The 17,524-nt window shown below is 51.1% G+C and overlaps 1 protein-coding gene across 1 annotated transcript in view; it reads right to left on the reverse strand.

Annotated features, from left to right (window-relative positions):
- Positions 1-17,524, reverse strand: part of Fbxw8 (F-box and WD repeat domain containing 8) — a 92,948-nt gene that overhangs the window by 14,615 nt on the left and 60,809 nt on the right. The window contains exon 8 of the mRNA XM_076922590.1: positions 804-931. Within this exon, the coding sequence (XP_076778705.1) occupies positions 804-931 (128 nt within the window). The remainder of the gene's footprint in view (positions 1-803; positions 932-17,524) is intronic.

Below are 17,524 nucleotides of genomic sequence, written 5' to 3' on the forward strand. Positions count from 1 at the left end.
GATCCAACAGTGATTTCTGCAAACTGCTGCCCTACTGGGACAGAGCTTCGGGACTTGGCACAAAGAAACGGCCGCCTCAGAGCTGATACCCACAGCAGAGCAGCTCGGCACCTGCAGCCTGGCCGGGCCCAGGGGAGGGGTGCCAGCAGCCTTGGTCCCCATCCAGTCTACCTCTCTCTGGGGCACTGGAACAGACACAGCAGGTAACTAGCCAAAAAAACAGAGAGAAAGCAAAGGAGAAGACGAGACACGGGGAGAAAACTAAAATCTGGACCGGAAGGGCCTTTCAAACGCTTTAATCCTGCAGCGAGAAAGGCTGGCACTAGCCCGTGTGCTGGGGAAACTGACTCCCTCAGCCAACGTTAAGGAGAAGGCCGCTAATCAGCTAAATACAAACTGGAATCTGTTCCCATCAAGTCTCTTTCCTGTCACCAGAGGGACACAGTGCTCTGAAATATAGTCTTAGTCTCTCTTGGCACACGGCCCTGTTGTGATGAACACGACGCATCCCTTAGGCTACTGTTTGTAATGCTGGAAAGTGAGCTTTTCAGTGCCAAACAAATTCTGCAGCAGGGGGACAAAGACCCTCCAAGTGATCTCTCTGCACCATCCACCAACTGCCGGAAAAGGGAGCTGTCCTGTGGAGCTTCACGCACCGGGTGGACGCGTAGCAGGTCCAACTATTACCTAATGTAGACTGTGCTCCAAGAGCAGAGGATGGGGGTTGTGCCTGGGGGCACGGATGAAGCATGAGGCACTCACAGCTCAGGGCCAAGACGACGGGCACTCCAGCCCTGACCTACCTCCTGTCCATGTTGCCGCTGACCATGAGGTTGGGAGGGCTGTCACGGAGGTTAACACAGGTGAAGTCTCCAAGGGCATTGCCTAGCTTCGAGAGGCAGCGTTCTGCTTCCAGGCTGTACACCAGGATCTGAGGGGAAGAAACACAGGGTGTCAGTCCCATATGTTAGGGGACATCACCCACTTTTCACTGTGTCACCCTTGGGGAGTGAGCTTCCTTCTGTCCCCAGGAGACGTCTTGCTGCCCAATGGCTTGGACACTTGCAGGCCACTGACAGTAGAGGGACATGGCCGAGCAAGTGACAAAAGACCAAGAGTCCTGGGCGGATGAGCAGCAGTCAGCTAGCTTTCCCCGCACAGCTCAGCTGAAGCCTCGTCCACACACCTGGTTTTCTGGGTTTGCTTGTTGGTTGTTTTAGAAATGGAAGCAACAAGTCCCTGGCCTCTGACCTGGGGTTAGCTGAAGAGCTTACAGGAGCTGAGGAAAGCCTTACTGCAGACGCTACGGCATGGAGACATGTCGCTCACGCCGAGCCACACTCCAACAGCACCTCCTCCCCCACTCTCCCCTCCCAGATTGGGTGTCAAAGACAGTGAGCAGCGACCGTCACCCTCCTGGACGGCTGCGCCTCTTCCTCATTAGAGGAGAATGAAGGCTAGATCACACAGACACCTCCTGGAGTCAGACCCTGAGTAAGGGTTTGGGTTTTGGTTGCTTGTTTTTTGGGACAGGTCTCACTCACTATGTAGCTCTGGCTGTCCAGAAACTGGCTCTGTAGACCAGGCTGGCCTCGAACTCACAGAGATGTACCTGCCTCTGCCTCCAGAGTGTGTAAGTCATCATAGCCTGTTGTCCAGTCAGTTTTGTAATGAAAGACATTTTTAGCTCAGCTGGGCAGCATTCAGTGAACAGTGCGCAGACCTTCCCACTCCACTTCCGCTGAGTGCACGGTGAACACTCTGGGTTTGCAGAGCAGCTCTGGCCTCCAGCAGAGGCCGCGCGTGCTCTTCTGGTCAACCCAGATACTTAGCACTTACGAGTGGAGATTCCTGTGTCCGTCCTGAGAAATTCCTAACACATTAAATCATCTCCACAGTGGGAACCATCAATCTCAAGGTGGCACACATTTCTAACACATGACCCTTCAAGAGTCTGTAGGAGTTTAACAGCATGGTCAGGGTAATTAACTACTGTCAAAAGACAGCGGCAGAATCTACAACACCTTCTTAATGCCTAATCCACAAGACAAAATGCAGCGAACAAGAAAAGTTCCAGACAGAGAGCTGAGTGTGCTTGTTTGTTTATATTTATTTATTTATTTTTAAAAACAGGGTCTCACTGGGTATTCCTGGCTATCCTAGGACTCAGTGTATATAGATCAGGCTGGCCTCCCACTCAGAGATGCACCTGCCTCTGCTTCCTGAGTGCTGGGATTAAAGGCATGTGCCATGCCTGGCTCCTGAGAAGAATGTTTTTAAACAATTTAAATAACTAAGATGGTGCTGTTTCCAATACAGACAGGATCAAATCCATCTTCAGCAGCTGAGCTGGACACTATTACAGGTGGCTTCGGAAGGAGGAACCGTGACAATCAGCCACCTGACCGCGTGTTTGGACAATGTCCCTAGCACTAAGCAGCAGCTCTGAGGTAAGATGTTCCAGGTGTAGCTCTGTTCTGCACATGCAGAGAAAAGCCAAGGAAGCCCGGATGAGTACAGCTGCTATGTAACAATTTAAAAAGATCTATTAACTTTTTAAGAACAAAACCATTCTAGACCTGATTATCATCACAGAGACGTCACTACTTCTGCTTGCACAGCATGTCAGCGCGCACAGCAGGAAGGTGGGCCTCTGGCGCAGAGGGAGAAGCACAAGACTGAGGCTCACACAAGGCGGCAGCAGTCTCCACTTCCTTTTAGTTCCTTTTTGACAAGTGGATGGATCATCTGAGTGAGGCAGAGAGATAATCCCCGCCAAAAAGACTCTGCAAATTCATCATGAAGACATCCAAGTCGGCAGCCGAGCAGTTCTAAAGTGCTCAATAATTCAGCAGATCAGAACTATCCAAAGAGAACCTTTACCATTGCGTTTAGTTAAAGACCACAGAGATTGGAAAACACATCCCCATCTCCAAGGCAGGTCTTCCACGCTACAAGTCCCTTAACGACCTTTACCATGGCTCCCTCCCTCCCACACTCTCTCTCTTTTAATAAGGTTGAGCAAATGGGACTTCATTTGATCTGATTGCCACAGCCTAGTGACATCAATTATTCATGCTCACACTCCCTCTTGTTAAGACCATGCATTAGACTAATTTCTCTCTTTATTGCCCTGGTTGGGTGAGTCTTAACCCACGACCACTTGAGTTGTTCTCAGAGGTGTTCAGAGATGCTTGAGAGAAGGGGAAACTCCCCCCCAGCTACAATGTGGGAGCAGGTGCTCTGCACTAATGTGACCACCGAGTCGATAGATTGGCATCAAGTGCAGGTTCAGCAGTGTTAGCAGGCAGACGCCGTGTGCTGCCATCCGCTGAGTCTCCAGGACAGCTGCAGGCAGCGCGCTGTGAGCTCTCCCTCTCCGTCTGCAGTGCAGGTGGATCCATACGGCCCTCTGGGACCGAGAGCCGCATGGTCATAAGGGAATCAGCAGCAAGTTTTCTGTTTATTTCCCCCTCAGAAAGATTGAATTGTTTCTGATAAAACACAGCTTTACAATCCTAGCTTTCAACTATACTGACTGCTCAAGTCTACTTTTAAAGACATGTTTTAAATATAATGCCTCTTATAGTAAGTTTAACAATAAAATAATAAAATATGTAACAGAAGAATGTGGTGTCTGGAAATAAATGCATAGATTTTTAGGTTAAAGGTCTGTCTCTCTTGCTCTGTACATGCACAACTCATCTCTCTGTGGGCTGGTGTTTTACAGATGTGTCTCCACTATACGAAGCTCTGGGTCTTTTGAATGACTAGGAGAGCTTCCATGATGAACACACAATTCCATTCTGATAAACAAGCTGTTTCTATCTGGTTTTTGATAAATCACTCAACAGCCGGGTGACAAACATTTACAAATCTTCTTCTGTGTAGCAGGCACTGGAGTGAACGGGTGTGGCAGCCAACATACTGCCAGATGAAAGAGTCATATCTGTGCCAGCTGCTGCTGGCCCAGCTGGCCCACTCGTCCCCACATGGGACCTGCCTCTTCTGGGACCACAGAGCCCCTGCAATGCTGTGTCCTAGCAGCTGACGTCTCAAGCAGGAGGGCTGTTGTGCTGGCCATAGTATTAGGACGGAGCTGGTGACAGGCCCAGCATCTAGAAACCATCAGCGACTACTCTAGCTGGGGAGCCTGCATCTTCTACACCAGGTCTGCTGGGGGCGCCACCTGGAGGCTATGGCTTTCCAGACAAATCATGACAGAAGGGCCAGAAGGTGGCTACTACCTTCACAGAGGGGTCAGCTAAAGCTTGCCACCCCCTTCTCCTTCTCCACTCTGAGAAAGCAGGATTCAGCACAGGAGGTCCGTCTAAACCTGGGACTGACATCAGCCATCTGTAAGCAGGAACCACCAACAGAGACGCCTTCCAAGAGCTTTGCCGACCGAACTGTGGCTGTGTTCTGATGAATGAGGAACACAACTCTGACTTTAATTTTACCAAAACTTCAGAGAGTGGCTGGCTCCCTTCCTTGGAGCCTCAGGCTGCCTCTCCCCACAACAGCAGCATTGAAGAACCTCCAGAATCAAAGAGAATCTTCCTGCTTCCCTTTAAATAAGGGGCGTGCAGAACAGGGATGGAGAACATGCCAAAGACACAGAGGGAAGGCCTGACCTAACTCTTGGAGACTGAAGTCGCAGCTTACCCTCCCCCTCCCTCCCTGCTACTCGACCTCTCCTGTCACAACCAAATACACTTTGCTTTTTGGGGGAGAGGCCCAGGCAGAAGCCAGCTCTCAACAGGGCAGGCCAGCCTTAGCACCCAGGCAGTGTGCTCTGCTCTGTTCTCTCCACCACCAAACGCCACACATGTGTGCTGCATCTGCTGTTCCCAAGTGCCACCGTAGACTGTGTCATCTGCTTGCAGCTCTCAAACACTGAGAGCAGAAATGCTGCTGCCCCACCTCTGACACAGCTCAGCACTACAGCAGGTACCAGACGCCATGGTCCTTAGGTGGGCCTGCATCTGGCTAGGCGCATGCTTTTGTATTTAGTGATAACTGGTTCAGACTAGGGACCGATCAAACCTAGAACTCACTCCAGTTTGGGCTTTTCCTTACTGCTTAACTCCTTCTTCCACTCCCAGGTGACCTGAGCTTTATACAGAGCTGCTTCATTCTGCCTAGGCAGAAGCCCACAGTGGGTTCTCTCGCTGTCTGAGGAGGTGGTGGTGGAAAGTGTCTCAGAGTGTAGCTCAAGTCAGCTCCCTTTGCACATTCCACTCACCACAAGGGAATCCGTGTCATATGCAGGAGCCCAAAGTGAAGGGAGCATTGAGATTACAAAGGACTGAGGGAGGCTGGCAGGGGTAGGGGTGGGGAGGGGGAGGAGCAGCTGCTCTGGGGACCCCTGACAATGTTAGGTGGGGACCCAGCATTTGTCAGCACAGAGGACATCACAACTGAGATCTTTCCATAAAGCTGAGCCTATGCCTTAGAGAGCTGGTGGGAAGGTGGGACCTTGCCCTGGTGTAGCTCAGCTCAGCTCAGCTCAGCTCAGAGGAGCATAATGCTCTCACATCACCTGGAGCCACTCAGACCTCTGTGGTACCTGAAAATCAATACCAGCTGTGTATCTGCTCACAATAAAGGATGAATCCTAGACACAGAGAGAAGCAGGGACAGGCTTTTGAAGCACTGACAGTTTCAGGTTAAGGACAGAGTTGGCTGCATCCAGTCTGGGGGTCGGAATGTGCGGATGGATGAGCTAAGCAAAGACTGAGGGTAATCCAGGGAGACCCCATGAGCTAGAAGCTAGATCTGAGCAGTTCCTCAGACACACTGCTGACATGCAGATGGGACTGAGGCCGGATTACTACGTTGGTCCAACACACATCTAACCTGAGCTCCACAGAGTGAACAGAGAAGCTTTCAACAGGCACTGCCTAAGTGTTTGCTATGGCTGAAAGGAATCATCAGAAATCCCCTACAGGATAAACAAATCCATACACAGATGCCGGAGTGAAACACAGAATGTTAAATCCAAGTGATGATCTTAGAGATCCCGCCCTCTGTTTTTGACACACAGTGCCATTGGGTCCCAGCCTGGCTCGGAGCTGGAGAACTGAACGTTCCAACAGCAGAGGGAGAGGAGTCCTCAGAGGGATGAGCAGCCACGGCCACGGCCACGACCACGACCACCTTTGCACCAGTGTCAGTGGATGTCAAAACCAGCAGTCTCTTCAGGAGACTGAGCAATCTAGCCGGGCTGGTCTTCAAGGGGAGCTAAGCAAAGACTGAGGGCAATCCAGGGAGACCCCATGAGCTAGAAGCTAGATCTGAGCAGTTCCTCAGACACACTGCTGACATGCAGATGGGACTGAGACTGGATTACTACGTTGGTCCAACACACATCTAACCAGTGAAATGAGGACATTTCAGGTAGAAAGGCAGCCTGGGGCTCACTGACAAAGTGAATAAACTGAAAACCACTCTGGAAAACGTCTGAGTGGTTGGGAGAAGTGACTCAAGGAAGTGCAGAGAAAGAACAACACTGGCCGCACACAGCGAGGCCTCAGCAGTGCCATGGGCAGTAACAATGCCAGAAGAGAGGGAAATGTCCCACAACCACCAGATGCCAGCCGCACAGGGTGAACATGGGCCTACTTCTCTGAATTCCAGAGCAGTGCCTGGCTGTGCACCAGAAGCAGATGAAGCGTGCAGCCCCCACACACTGTCTGACCATGGTCATGAGTGATGCTGTCTTAGAAAGACAGGCTTTGAGTGTGAACACGAACACATGTCTGCTGTCTGCCCAGCAGTTCCGTTGCACGGTGCAGCTCTGCAGAGACGGCCACCAGCACTCACTTTTGCAAATAGAAGAGACAGGAAGGGAAAGGCTTTGCATCCTGGTAATAACAACTGATACATTTCACCACAAAGCAAGGTGCGCACGCTGCTTCACACACAAGGCTAAGTGAATGGCCCAGGGAATTTACAGATGAGCTCAGCTTTAAAAAAAAAAAAAGGATGAGAAAGGTGGACAACTGGTGAGGGCAAGGAGGCTTGGGAAAAAGTAAATCACATACAAAACAGCCGATAAAAAATAAAAAAGCAGTTAATATACATGAATAATGGATGCCTGATTTAAAAGCAGTTTACTCTGATATGATGTAATTTTTGACAACCAGCCAGAGACGATTTTAAGTCCTTGCCAGAGATAAGTCATAGCGTGAGGCCTGGCGCAGCCGTGTCTGTGAACATGTGGAGAATGACTTTCACCACCGTCTCAGAGGTGACTTAACTGTTGGCAAACAGAAGCTGCCTCTCAGGTGCCCTGAGCAGCACCCTGCATGAGGCAGCGCTTGAAGAGATGGCTCCCTGACATGAGCACAGCCCCCTGAAAACAGCCCCCCAACAGCTTCCAAGACAGACTCTGGCACTGTCCACGCTCCCTCACACAAAGGAGAAACAGCCTGGCTGCTCTTGTGCGTAAGTTTTAATTGGAGTGACAAGCCCACAAGGCCAAGATATTTCAGGGACAGGACGGTGTTGCTGAGTGTAGCCAGGCACTGGGTAGGCAAGGCCCTACACACTCCCTACCACGTGCCAATGCACCTGCAACCCTGGTTGTTCCAGGACTAGGCTCTTCCTGGGAAGGCAGTGCCAATCACATAGGCTGTGCCAGGCTCAGGGCTTTGTGATGTGGGCAGATGTCTACAAAGGACCAGGCCAAGGCCAAACCAACACCTCCTGTGACCCAAGCCTGAAAGGAATGGAGTGAGCACATCCTGTGGAGTACAGGACTTTTGGGTCCCCGAGTGTCTCCTTATACATACCCTGGGTGGTGAAGCTCTCCTCAGAGCAGTGAGCAGATGCAGCTTCTGCCTGCTTCGGCTATCTCCTTACAGAAGCATCTCCACAGGGGAAGAGGGGAAGGACACGAGCACCGGGAGCACTGAGGTGAGCAGGAGGCGATTCTTGTCCATGCAGACACACCTAAAGCCTGAGGGCCTGTGCACTGTGCCTCGTCACAGAAAACAGCATGGATAGTTTCTACACAGTTCACAGGTATTAAGGCCACAGGCCACACGGGGCCTGTGAGACAGGCATCAGTGCGTGCACTTTGTATGGAGAAATGGAAGCGGCACAGCGGGGCACAAGCTCTTTCTACAGTGTCTTCAATGGAGGGTGACAGGTGAAAAGTGGAGACCAGAGCTCTCACAGCCTGTAGGCCTGATGGCATGGCCAGGAAAGCCAGGCATTTACCGAATTGCCCTTTCTTTTGACCAGCGTGACTTCTGTTTCAGCCCCAAATTAGAGAGACAGCGGCTCAGAGGATGGACTGGCAGAAGGTCCCTAAACCAGACCTTGGAAACAAATGGCAGCTGAGGGGGTCAGCGGGTGGGGGGGGGGCGCTAAAGTCAGTAGGGAACAGGCAGAGCCTTTACTATGGGTACACAGTCCACAGACAGGATGCATTTACTTGTTATTCCCAAAGTATAGCAACTTCTGCTCGCTGCGCAGTCCATGATGCTATCCCTGGGGACGCGCAGAGCAGTGTGGCACTCCATTCTCCTACAAGCCCTGAATACACTCATAAGTCTCAATTACCACCTACACTTAGCCAGCAGAAACTGGACGGAAAGCCACCTGAGATGCCCTGCCCACCCCAGCTACCACACTGGAGAGCCCCTTTCTGATCTCTGCCCAAATTGGGTTTTCCCAAGAGCAGCAAATTCTGTGTGCAGGACTCCATTGTGCCTGTAGTTCATCTGACCCTAAAACATGCTACAAGGCGAGACTACCACTTTTCTCATTTCCTATAAAGAAATGAAGTTGATAGAGGACACATCTCTCACCCAGCTAAGAAGTTCTGTAAGTAGGCTTCACTGGAAGCTGGCCATCAATGGGCCTGTTCTTTAAACCTCTACTCCAGGACACCCCAAATGCAGTCCCAGCACGAATGTCAATGGTAGCTCTGGGAACGCCACCCACTGGCCAGACACACTTCTCACCAGCTCTGCTCCTGTGGGTGCCAACCTCAGACATGTTAGGACCTCTGTGCTCCAACTACTTGTGCTGCTTCCCAGCTGCTGTGGGCTACAGTGCTGGTTAGCAACAGGGTCAAAATGTGAGCTGTGGGTCCCTGTGTGCTAAGGTCAAGGGAGGGACTACAAGGCTGAAGCCGAGGCCTATGCTTCTGGAAGGACATGAGGAGATGAGCCGGGAGAGGGAAAGGAGGCATCCGCTAATCCCGGGCAGGAAGGAACACCACATTCAAGAGGTGAACATCTCTGGGCTGCGTACAGAGACTGTAGGCGTGGATAGAAAGCTGGAAGCTAAGTGGTGTCTGACTTTCGAAGGCCACAGTGCTTGGCATGGGCCATTTTTCTGATCTAACTGGAAATAGTTGGTGTATAAGTTTGTACCAAGGAATGTAGGGTCTGCGGGAGCGTACATGTATGCCAGAGAGTGCAGGAGTGAGGGTGAGGGTAGGGGTACAGGGTGTGTGGATATGCCAAGGAGTGCAGGGTGCAGGGATGGGAGGAGGGGTGCAAGGTTATATTTAGCTCTGGGGGCATTTTCAGTGTGCATTTCAAAGTCTCCTGTGAAAAGATGTAAGAGTTCCCAACCCAAGGAAATGGGCAAGTGGACCCCAGCCCACAGCAGGAATAAGAGCTCGGGCCAGTGCCTCAGCCTAGACTCTGAAAGGGACCTGAAGAAAACTGGGTATGGACTGGGATTAGGTCCAGTAAATTGGCACTCCCTCATCAGTGCACTCACTCACTATGCTCCAGGAGGAGGGAAGCAGTGGCTAGGGCCCAGGTCATGGCGGGGCTGCCTCTCACGGTTCATGGTGAGCCTCCAGAGGACCCGAAGTCTTGAAGTCTCGTTTAATGCTCAGCAAACTTCACAACCCTGTCCAGTCCTGTAATTGGGCAAGAGACTGCTCACGTGCGGGTTGCTCACGTGCAGGCTGCTCACGTGCGGGCTGAGCTAGTTCTCCTCTGCCTAGCTGCAAGGGAACCATCCTGTAGTTCACTGCTGAGGGATGCTGCAAGGAGTAGTCTGGCATCCACAGTACAAGTACATGTGCAACTCAGTAACTGGTGCCAGTGCTAACCCTGCTCTCTAACCCAGGACTTACAGAAGACAGATGTGCAGGGTACAATAATAAAGCACAGTCTTCTAGGGACTGAGACAGAGCATAAGCCCTCTACTTTAACTGCTGGGTGTTACCTGAATACAGTAAACATCTAAAATAGTTGGAGACTGAGCCCACACAGGCCATGTGCTGTGTGTTTTTACTCTGCCTCACTCCTTCCCTGCTCAGCCCGTCAGCCTCAACTGCATGGACCGAGTGGAGACATGCAGCTCACCCCAGAGTCACTGTTTTCACGCCTGGAAGGAGGCAAGCATTTCCAGCAGGCTCGCTCATATCTTGGACAACATGCTGATTTCTAACACTGACAAACCTAGCTGCTATCTGGGCAATATTTACCCTGAGACTCTCTGGCACAGAGAAATCAAAGCCATCCCCATCTGTGCTGGGGAAACAATCCCAACAGTCAACTCCAAGTTCAGTCTCCCACGTGTGTAGGACGGTGAACTGGGACAGGAATTCTACATATAACCAGGGAAGCCTCTGGAAAAATTAGACTCTAAATAAAAATCTAATCTTAACTCAAAAGCCTAATAAGGAAGGGTAGTGGGCGTCGTATTTGTCAATATAATGCTTTGTAAATTTGGTCAATGTTTTCAGAATACTTATAAATTGATTTAAAAATCTGGAAATATTACAAACATCAGTGGCACACAAAACCACACAAGAGTGTGCGCAAACAGAAGCTCTCCGAGGTGTGTGCCCGTCCTGCCAACAAGGCCTGACAGCGACACGGCGCCCATATCAGCTCTTCACTTCAGCTCTGCATGGCCCTTTCCACTCATAGGCCTCTTTCAAACCAGTCTCAGGAAGAGAAGCTAACCTGGGCTCCCACACCTCCCAGGGATCACTAGAGCTCCAGCTGGCCTGGGCCACCTCTCTCCACAGGCCTGTTGTCTCTGCCTGCACAACTCCAACTTCACCCCAATACTAGTGGGCACAGGAGCACCAGACGTGCCAAGCATTACCCCAATTTATGAATTGGAATATTAAGGCAAGTAACTTTACCAAGTTTATGACTTTGAGAGCCCTGTACAGCCCAGCAGTCAAACCTTCTAGCATGTCATTCACCCTTCCAGGAACCACAGATCCTAAGTCACAGTTACCTTCCCCAAAAAGGAACAAGAAGAGCTTCCACAGAGCCCTCCATGCTGCATGGCCTTAGAGACGCTCAGGTCTGAGTCCTCAGAGGCTGCTGCACTGAGGGGCACCGACAGTCCCAAGCACCATGGGGTCTGTGGGGATGTGTCATGGTTCCCACTAAAAGTTAAGAGTATGCCATTCATCCTTCATCAATAATACCAACAAGATCAGGGATGGGCATTATTTTAAGAGTAAAACCTGCACAGAACAACCTGGAGTCTTTGTTTCTCGTTTCTCCGATTATCCTTGAGACTTTCAGCACTCTGGAATTCCCAGAGTTCCCCGTGTCCACCCTCACAGGACAGGACCTCTGCATTCCCGGTCACTGTTACAGAGCACAGGCTGGACACAGAGAGGGAAGCGTGCCTGACTCATCATCCAGGACTGATGGTCATGCTCACTGACGTGACAGCACATAACAGTGCTCGGCCCTCTTCCTTCCAGAAAACAGGTCCCCAGGAGTTAGCCATCAACGCCCCAACAAAGAAGTAAATCAGATAGAAAGTTCTGGAGAGAATGTGAAAATATTTTACACACTTTCAATTTTTGCTTGCTTGTCCTGCATGTGAAGTATCAAGTCTTGAGTCTCGGAAGCTGAAACCTCAACAGAAGAAAAGATGGCTCTCTGATTTTGGCAGACACAGCAGAAGGCAGCCCGTCTGCAGCACACTCTGACCCAAGGCTCCAGACAGACGCTCACCTTGTGGCCAGTGCAGGCAACCAATCCCAAGTCTCTTCCTGGCTGCACATGGGCAATTATTTTCTAGCGTGATGTAAGCTGCTGCAGCCCAAGCCAGCCTCCCTGCCCAGCACACTCCAGCCTGCGATGACTTCACCCCTTGCCCTGATTAGGATGCACTCCGCGTGCTGCTTAATACAATCTGCCATCAAATGCCAAGAGCTTCAGCACTAAATTGGGAAATATGTCCAGATCCACAGAGCGATGCTAAGAGCACTAAGTGGGCTCCGGCTCCCTTTATGAGTCACGAGGCTCATCGACAGCTTGGTGCTCGCCCGTGGCAGCTCCTGCCTCCAGCCATCCACCCTGAGAGCGAGCACATTCAGGCAGCAAGGGATTCACAAAGGTAGCGTGCTGTTATAAATGGTTACAGAAACAAAAGCACTGCTGATGAATTCCCAACTGTGAGACAAAAGCCAATCTCAGGAGGCTGCTGGAGCATCAGGGCCATGCTGAGGGCTGTGTGGACGCACCGCAGTGTGAAGTGACGTGGTCAGACACTTCTGTCTCTTCTACTGCCAGCTGCCATTCAGTGACATTTACACTCAAGTCTGTGAATCCAAGAACAGACTTCAGGGACTCGGAATTCTTTTCTGCTGTAAGTTAAAGGCCTTTGAGCAGCGGCTCTTGCTGGGACACTCCATGACTGTCTGATGCAGTGAGCAAAGCCCTTAGAGACAACATAGAAGCTTCGGTTGCTCAGAACCACTCACAGAACCCAGAAGTCACGGTCCATCCCTCATTGCCTAAGAGAGGCCAGACAAGCGGTCCACAGAATCATGGACCCCCAGAGGAGTACCCAGAAAGCAGTGGGGAGGTACCCAGCAGTGCGCTCACCACTCTGCACCATGACACTGGCCCAAGTGCTGCCAGCCCTGCCACACGATGCTAGGAGGCCTTACAAGTAGAGAGATACAAAGTATGAACTGAACAGCAAAGTCAGGCAAAGCCTAGAGAAGAGGCACCCAGGAAGTCTGTGGGGTGGGCGCTGTCAGTGTCATGAAGGACACACTGCTTTGACCCAGAAAGTCCTCAGAGAGGAGCTTACCTTGTGAACACTGGTACAGGCCACACTCTTGCAGAGTGGGCAGAATGTGAGGCCATCATAAGACAGCTCTAAAACCCGACCACACAACCGCAGGGGACTCTGTGATGTTCTTACAAACCGAGCCCAACAGGCAGAAGCAGGAGCAAACAGTGATGCGGAGGGCTCCAGCCCTTACGCACTGCACGATTGTCTTCCTGAGGCGGGGTCTCTCATGAGAGCCCTAACTGGCCCGAACTCCCTATGTAGATCAGGCTAGCTTTCAAGACACACATCTGCTTGCCTCTGCTCTAGAGGCTGGGACGAAAGGTGAGAGCCACTCAACCGGGCTCCATACGTACTTTAGAGAGAGGGAGAGGCCTCTGCTTGGCTGCATTCACACTTACAAAGAGAGGCCCATCTCACAAGAACGCACAAGGAATGGCAACAGCAACTTGGCTCCAGAAGCAAATGACGGCAGTGGCTGACACGCTCTGGGAAGAAGCTCCTGCCTGGCACCTCCCGTATCTCAACTTCTCAATCAGGAGAAAGCTTTATCGAGTCAGAATAAAAGTACTCTAGGGGCTAGAGCAGTGGCTCAGGTTTAAAGTATTGGCTGTTATGACAAAGACCTGGATTCAGTTCCCAGAGCCCACTTGGTAGTTCACAGCCATCTGGAATTCCCACTCCAGGAGTTCGATGCCCTCTTCTGGGCTCTGCAGGTACTGCATGCTTAATGCCCAAATAGACAATGCAGACAAAATACCTATACATATAAAAAGTGTTTAAAAATCTGTTTTAAAGTAAAGGCAAAATTATAAATGAGACATTTTCTTTGACTTTGTATAGCCAAAGAAAAGGCTGGTAAATGCTGTGTGGCCACCTGCCCTGCCCTCCAAATCAAGCCTCGGAACAATGGCTCCATCAGAGTCCAGGTGTGCAGAGCACTCTCTCTCCGAGGCCTTCCACCCTGCACCACAGAGGGCAGCCTTGCTCCCAGCTCAGACAGACAAGCTCTGTAAATGGCTTTTTAATAGATGTCAGTCGCTTGACGGGACCAGTGTGGAGAAATCAGTGTGTGATGTTGTTTAACACTGCAATGCCAGCCACACAGTGATGTGGCGAGTACCTGCGATGCCTGTATGACCTGCCAGCTGAGTGGATGGAGGGCGGACGCCGGAACACATTTCTCAGTGCTCACACAACTGTGGGGCCTGAGCCACCAGTGTGGTCAGCACATGGGACAGAGACATCGTCCGGTGACCAGAGATAGCACCCTTGGACACCCCTGCAGGCTACGGAGAGTTAAGCTCCCGACCAAAATCAATCAGTGTCTGGGCTTCAGCAGGCTTTTACCAAGCTTGCTCACTAGTGGACTGTCGTTAAGCCCCAGCCCCATATCAGGTATGAATGAAGACAGATCAAACTCTCTGTTCTTTCTCATAAAGCTTTCGTCTGAGTCCTAGCTGTAGAGGCCCAAGGCACAGGCCTAAGTTCCCTGTGTGTGCACAGCTCAGGCAAACCACATGGCAGCCTAATGAGCAGCGCAGAACTTCCACTGCCGAGCTGGACGCACAGCCAACTCACAGAGAGCCTGCAGTGTGGCTTACCTCACTCAGACAGCAACTGTGACTGGAATGCGGCTGCTCTGAGAAAGCAGAAGACACAGTGAAGACGGAGGCTCTGCTGGTCCCCATTGCCTCCCTCCTCGGCTGCGTAGCACTCCTGATGGAGAGCCATCTCCGTGCTGGGCTGAGGACTGTGCAGCACTGACACTGACTGACCGAATGTCGCTGCTGGAATCTGAATAATGCCTAACAACATCCTGTCGACAGCTACCTCCACCTCAAAGAGCAAGTCATCCAAAAGCAACAAAACTAGTCATAAGTTATTTGAGGCATAAAGCATTTCTAAGCATTAATTTTTTTTTAAAAAGTAGTGTCTCCTTCAGCTGAGATTACAATCAACTCTTTCCCTGGCTGGAAGCTCAAGAGTCATGACAAGGAAACGTGCCATGACCAGAGGAAGCCTGTGCATCTGAGTCACAAGCAGGCCTGCGTGCAGAGAGGAGCAGAGTCAGTATGACTGACTCAGTGGCCCGTATTTATTAGCAACTGAAGCCCTAGGAACCTGGAGAGAGAGTGACAGAAACTACAAACACCATTTTGCGCAGACCAGTTTTAATGTCACTATTACCCAACATCTCTGAGAACTCTGAAAACAAGACTGTGCAGGCTAACCAGATAGAAACCAGCAACCAGGGCCTTCCACCAGGAGTCCAAGTCTTCCCAAGCGAGGAAGGAAACCCTGTCAGGAACCAGCACCTCCTACCCACCCCTTCCCAGGAAGTCACTCTGGTGTCCTCACTGCAGGCTTCCTAGCTAGGAACATGGCTCTGTTCCAGCACACAAGTGGATCCCAGGCTGAAGTGCTACCTTCCAGAGAGGCTTTGGTGCCACTGACCAGTCTTCCCGCATGTGTAACCAGTGCGGTCCTCCCGCACGTGTAACTAGTAGCCACGATGCCTCCATTGCTGAGCACAGCTCTAATACATGTGAAAAATGAAATGTACAAATGGTCTTAGGAGCCTGGAATCCGTGTGAGAGCAACAGATGAGAGAAAACACAGCCCAGGGCTGACAGAACATCAGTAATGTGAGCGAGGACACATCTCTCACTAGTGTGAACTAGGACACATCTCTCACTAGTGTGAGCAAGGACACATCTCTCACTAGTGTGAACTAGAACACATCTCTCACTAGTGTGAACTAGGACACATCTCTCACTAGTGTGAACTAGAACACATCTCTCACTAGTGTGAGCGAGGACACATCTCTCACTAGTGTGAACTAGGACACATCTCTCACTAGTGTGAACTAGGACACATCTCTCACTAGTGTGAGCGAGGACACATCTCTCACTAGTGTGAACTAGAACACATCTCTCACTAGTGTGAACTAGAACACATCTCTCACTAGTGTGAGCGAGGACACATCTCTCACTAGTGTGAACTAGGACACATCTCTCACTAGTGTGAGCGAGGACACATCTCTTACTAATGTGAGTGAAGACCACGTCTCACACTAATATGAGCACGGACACATCTCTTCCACAGAGCTGAGGGCACTCATTAGCAGGTACTGTCAGGAAGGGGCTGGGGACACTTGGCATCCACGAGCACATGCTGCTCTTGCAAGGGACCCAGGTTCAGTTCCCAGCTCCAAGATGATAGCTCAAAACCACTTGTATGTTACTCCAGTTCCAGGAGATCCAAAGCCCTCTCTGCCCTCAAGGGGCACAAGGCATGCATGTGGTGCACAGAAATGTGGTGTGTGACTCACACACATAAAACGGAAAATACTAATCTAAAAGATGTTTTGTTTTAAGGAGAAAGAGAAACAGACAAAAGAAGACTGAGCAACTTCTGTGAGGTCACACAGGGTCATGGCAACTGGGCGTGACAGTGTAAGTGCAGAGCCCGTCTCTTCAGTTCATGGCACCCTCTGTAGGAAAGGGAACTCCCTCCTAGAAGGCCCCAACTGCCAACGGGTCAAGAGCAGGCAAACCGGAAAGGACCTAAAGCCAAATGAAACGCCTTCCTTCGGTCCTGATCGCACCTGCAGGGGGTGTGTCCTGGAAATGAGCTTTCAGACGGAGGACTTGGCCTGCTGGCAGCACGGTGTGGATCTGCAGATAGGACATCCCTCAGCTAAGGGCTAACGGTAGCTGTGCTCCTGTCCTGCACGTGTGAGTGCATCCCTCAGCTAAGGGCTAACGGTAGCTGTGCTCCTGTCCTGCACGTGTGAGTGCATCCCTCAGCTAAGGGCTAACGGTAGCTGTGCTCCTGTCCTGCACGTGTGAGTGCATGAGTGCCTGCTGACGACAGCAGAAACTAGGGCGGAAACTGCTCAGTCATTCTACTTCTTACTTTCATTACATTATTGTGTGTGTACACGTGTGAATAGTGGCGGAGCACACGTACCAGACACGTGGAGCTTGGAGGATGGTCATCAGGTTTGTGCTACAGCCATGGTTACCTGCTGAGCTGTCTCACCGGCTTCACCTCGTGTGGTTCAGCAGTGACCACCTACACATCCAAGCATCTAACCCAGACTGCACAAGGAGCTCGGCAAGTTGCAGTGTGGTGTAGCAAGCCTGAGATAGCCTGAACAGTGAGGGTGGCCCAATACACGGCCACCAGGGAGAACACTGGCTACACAGCCTCTAAGCTCTAACCACAGCTGGAACTCTAGGCTAGAGAGCTGGGGACATGAGAGATGAAACACTGCCTAAGGTACACTGCTAGGAAAACACTAGGCATGGAACAGCTCACATACCATGACCCCACGTCTGCAAAGATCTGTCCTTAGTCTAAAGATGCATCTGTGTCTGTCTGTCTGTCTGTCTGTCTGTCTGTCTGTCTGTCATCCTCATGGATACCTGTGTACAGTGGAGGAGGAGCCCCATCTCATACTTCATGTCATGGCTTGGACTTT

This window comes from Arvicanthis niloticus, chromosome 24, assembly GCF_011762505.2.
Source record: "Arvicanthis niloticus isolate mArvNil1 chromosome 24, mArvNil1.pat.X, whole genome shotgun sequence".
NCBI classification, from domain to species: Eukaryota; Metazoa; Chordata; class Mammalia; order Rodentia; family Muridae; genus Arvicanthis; species Arvicanthis niloticus.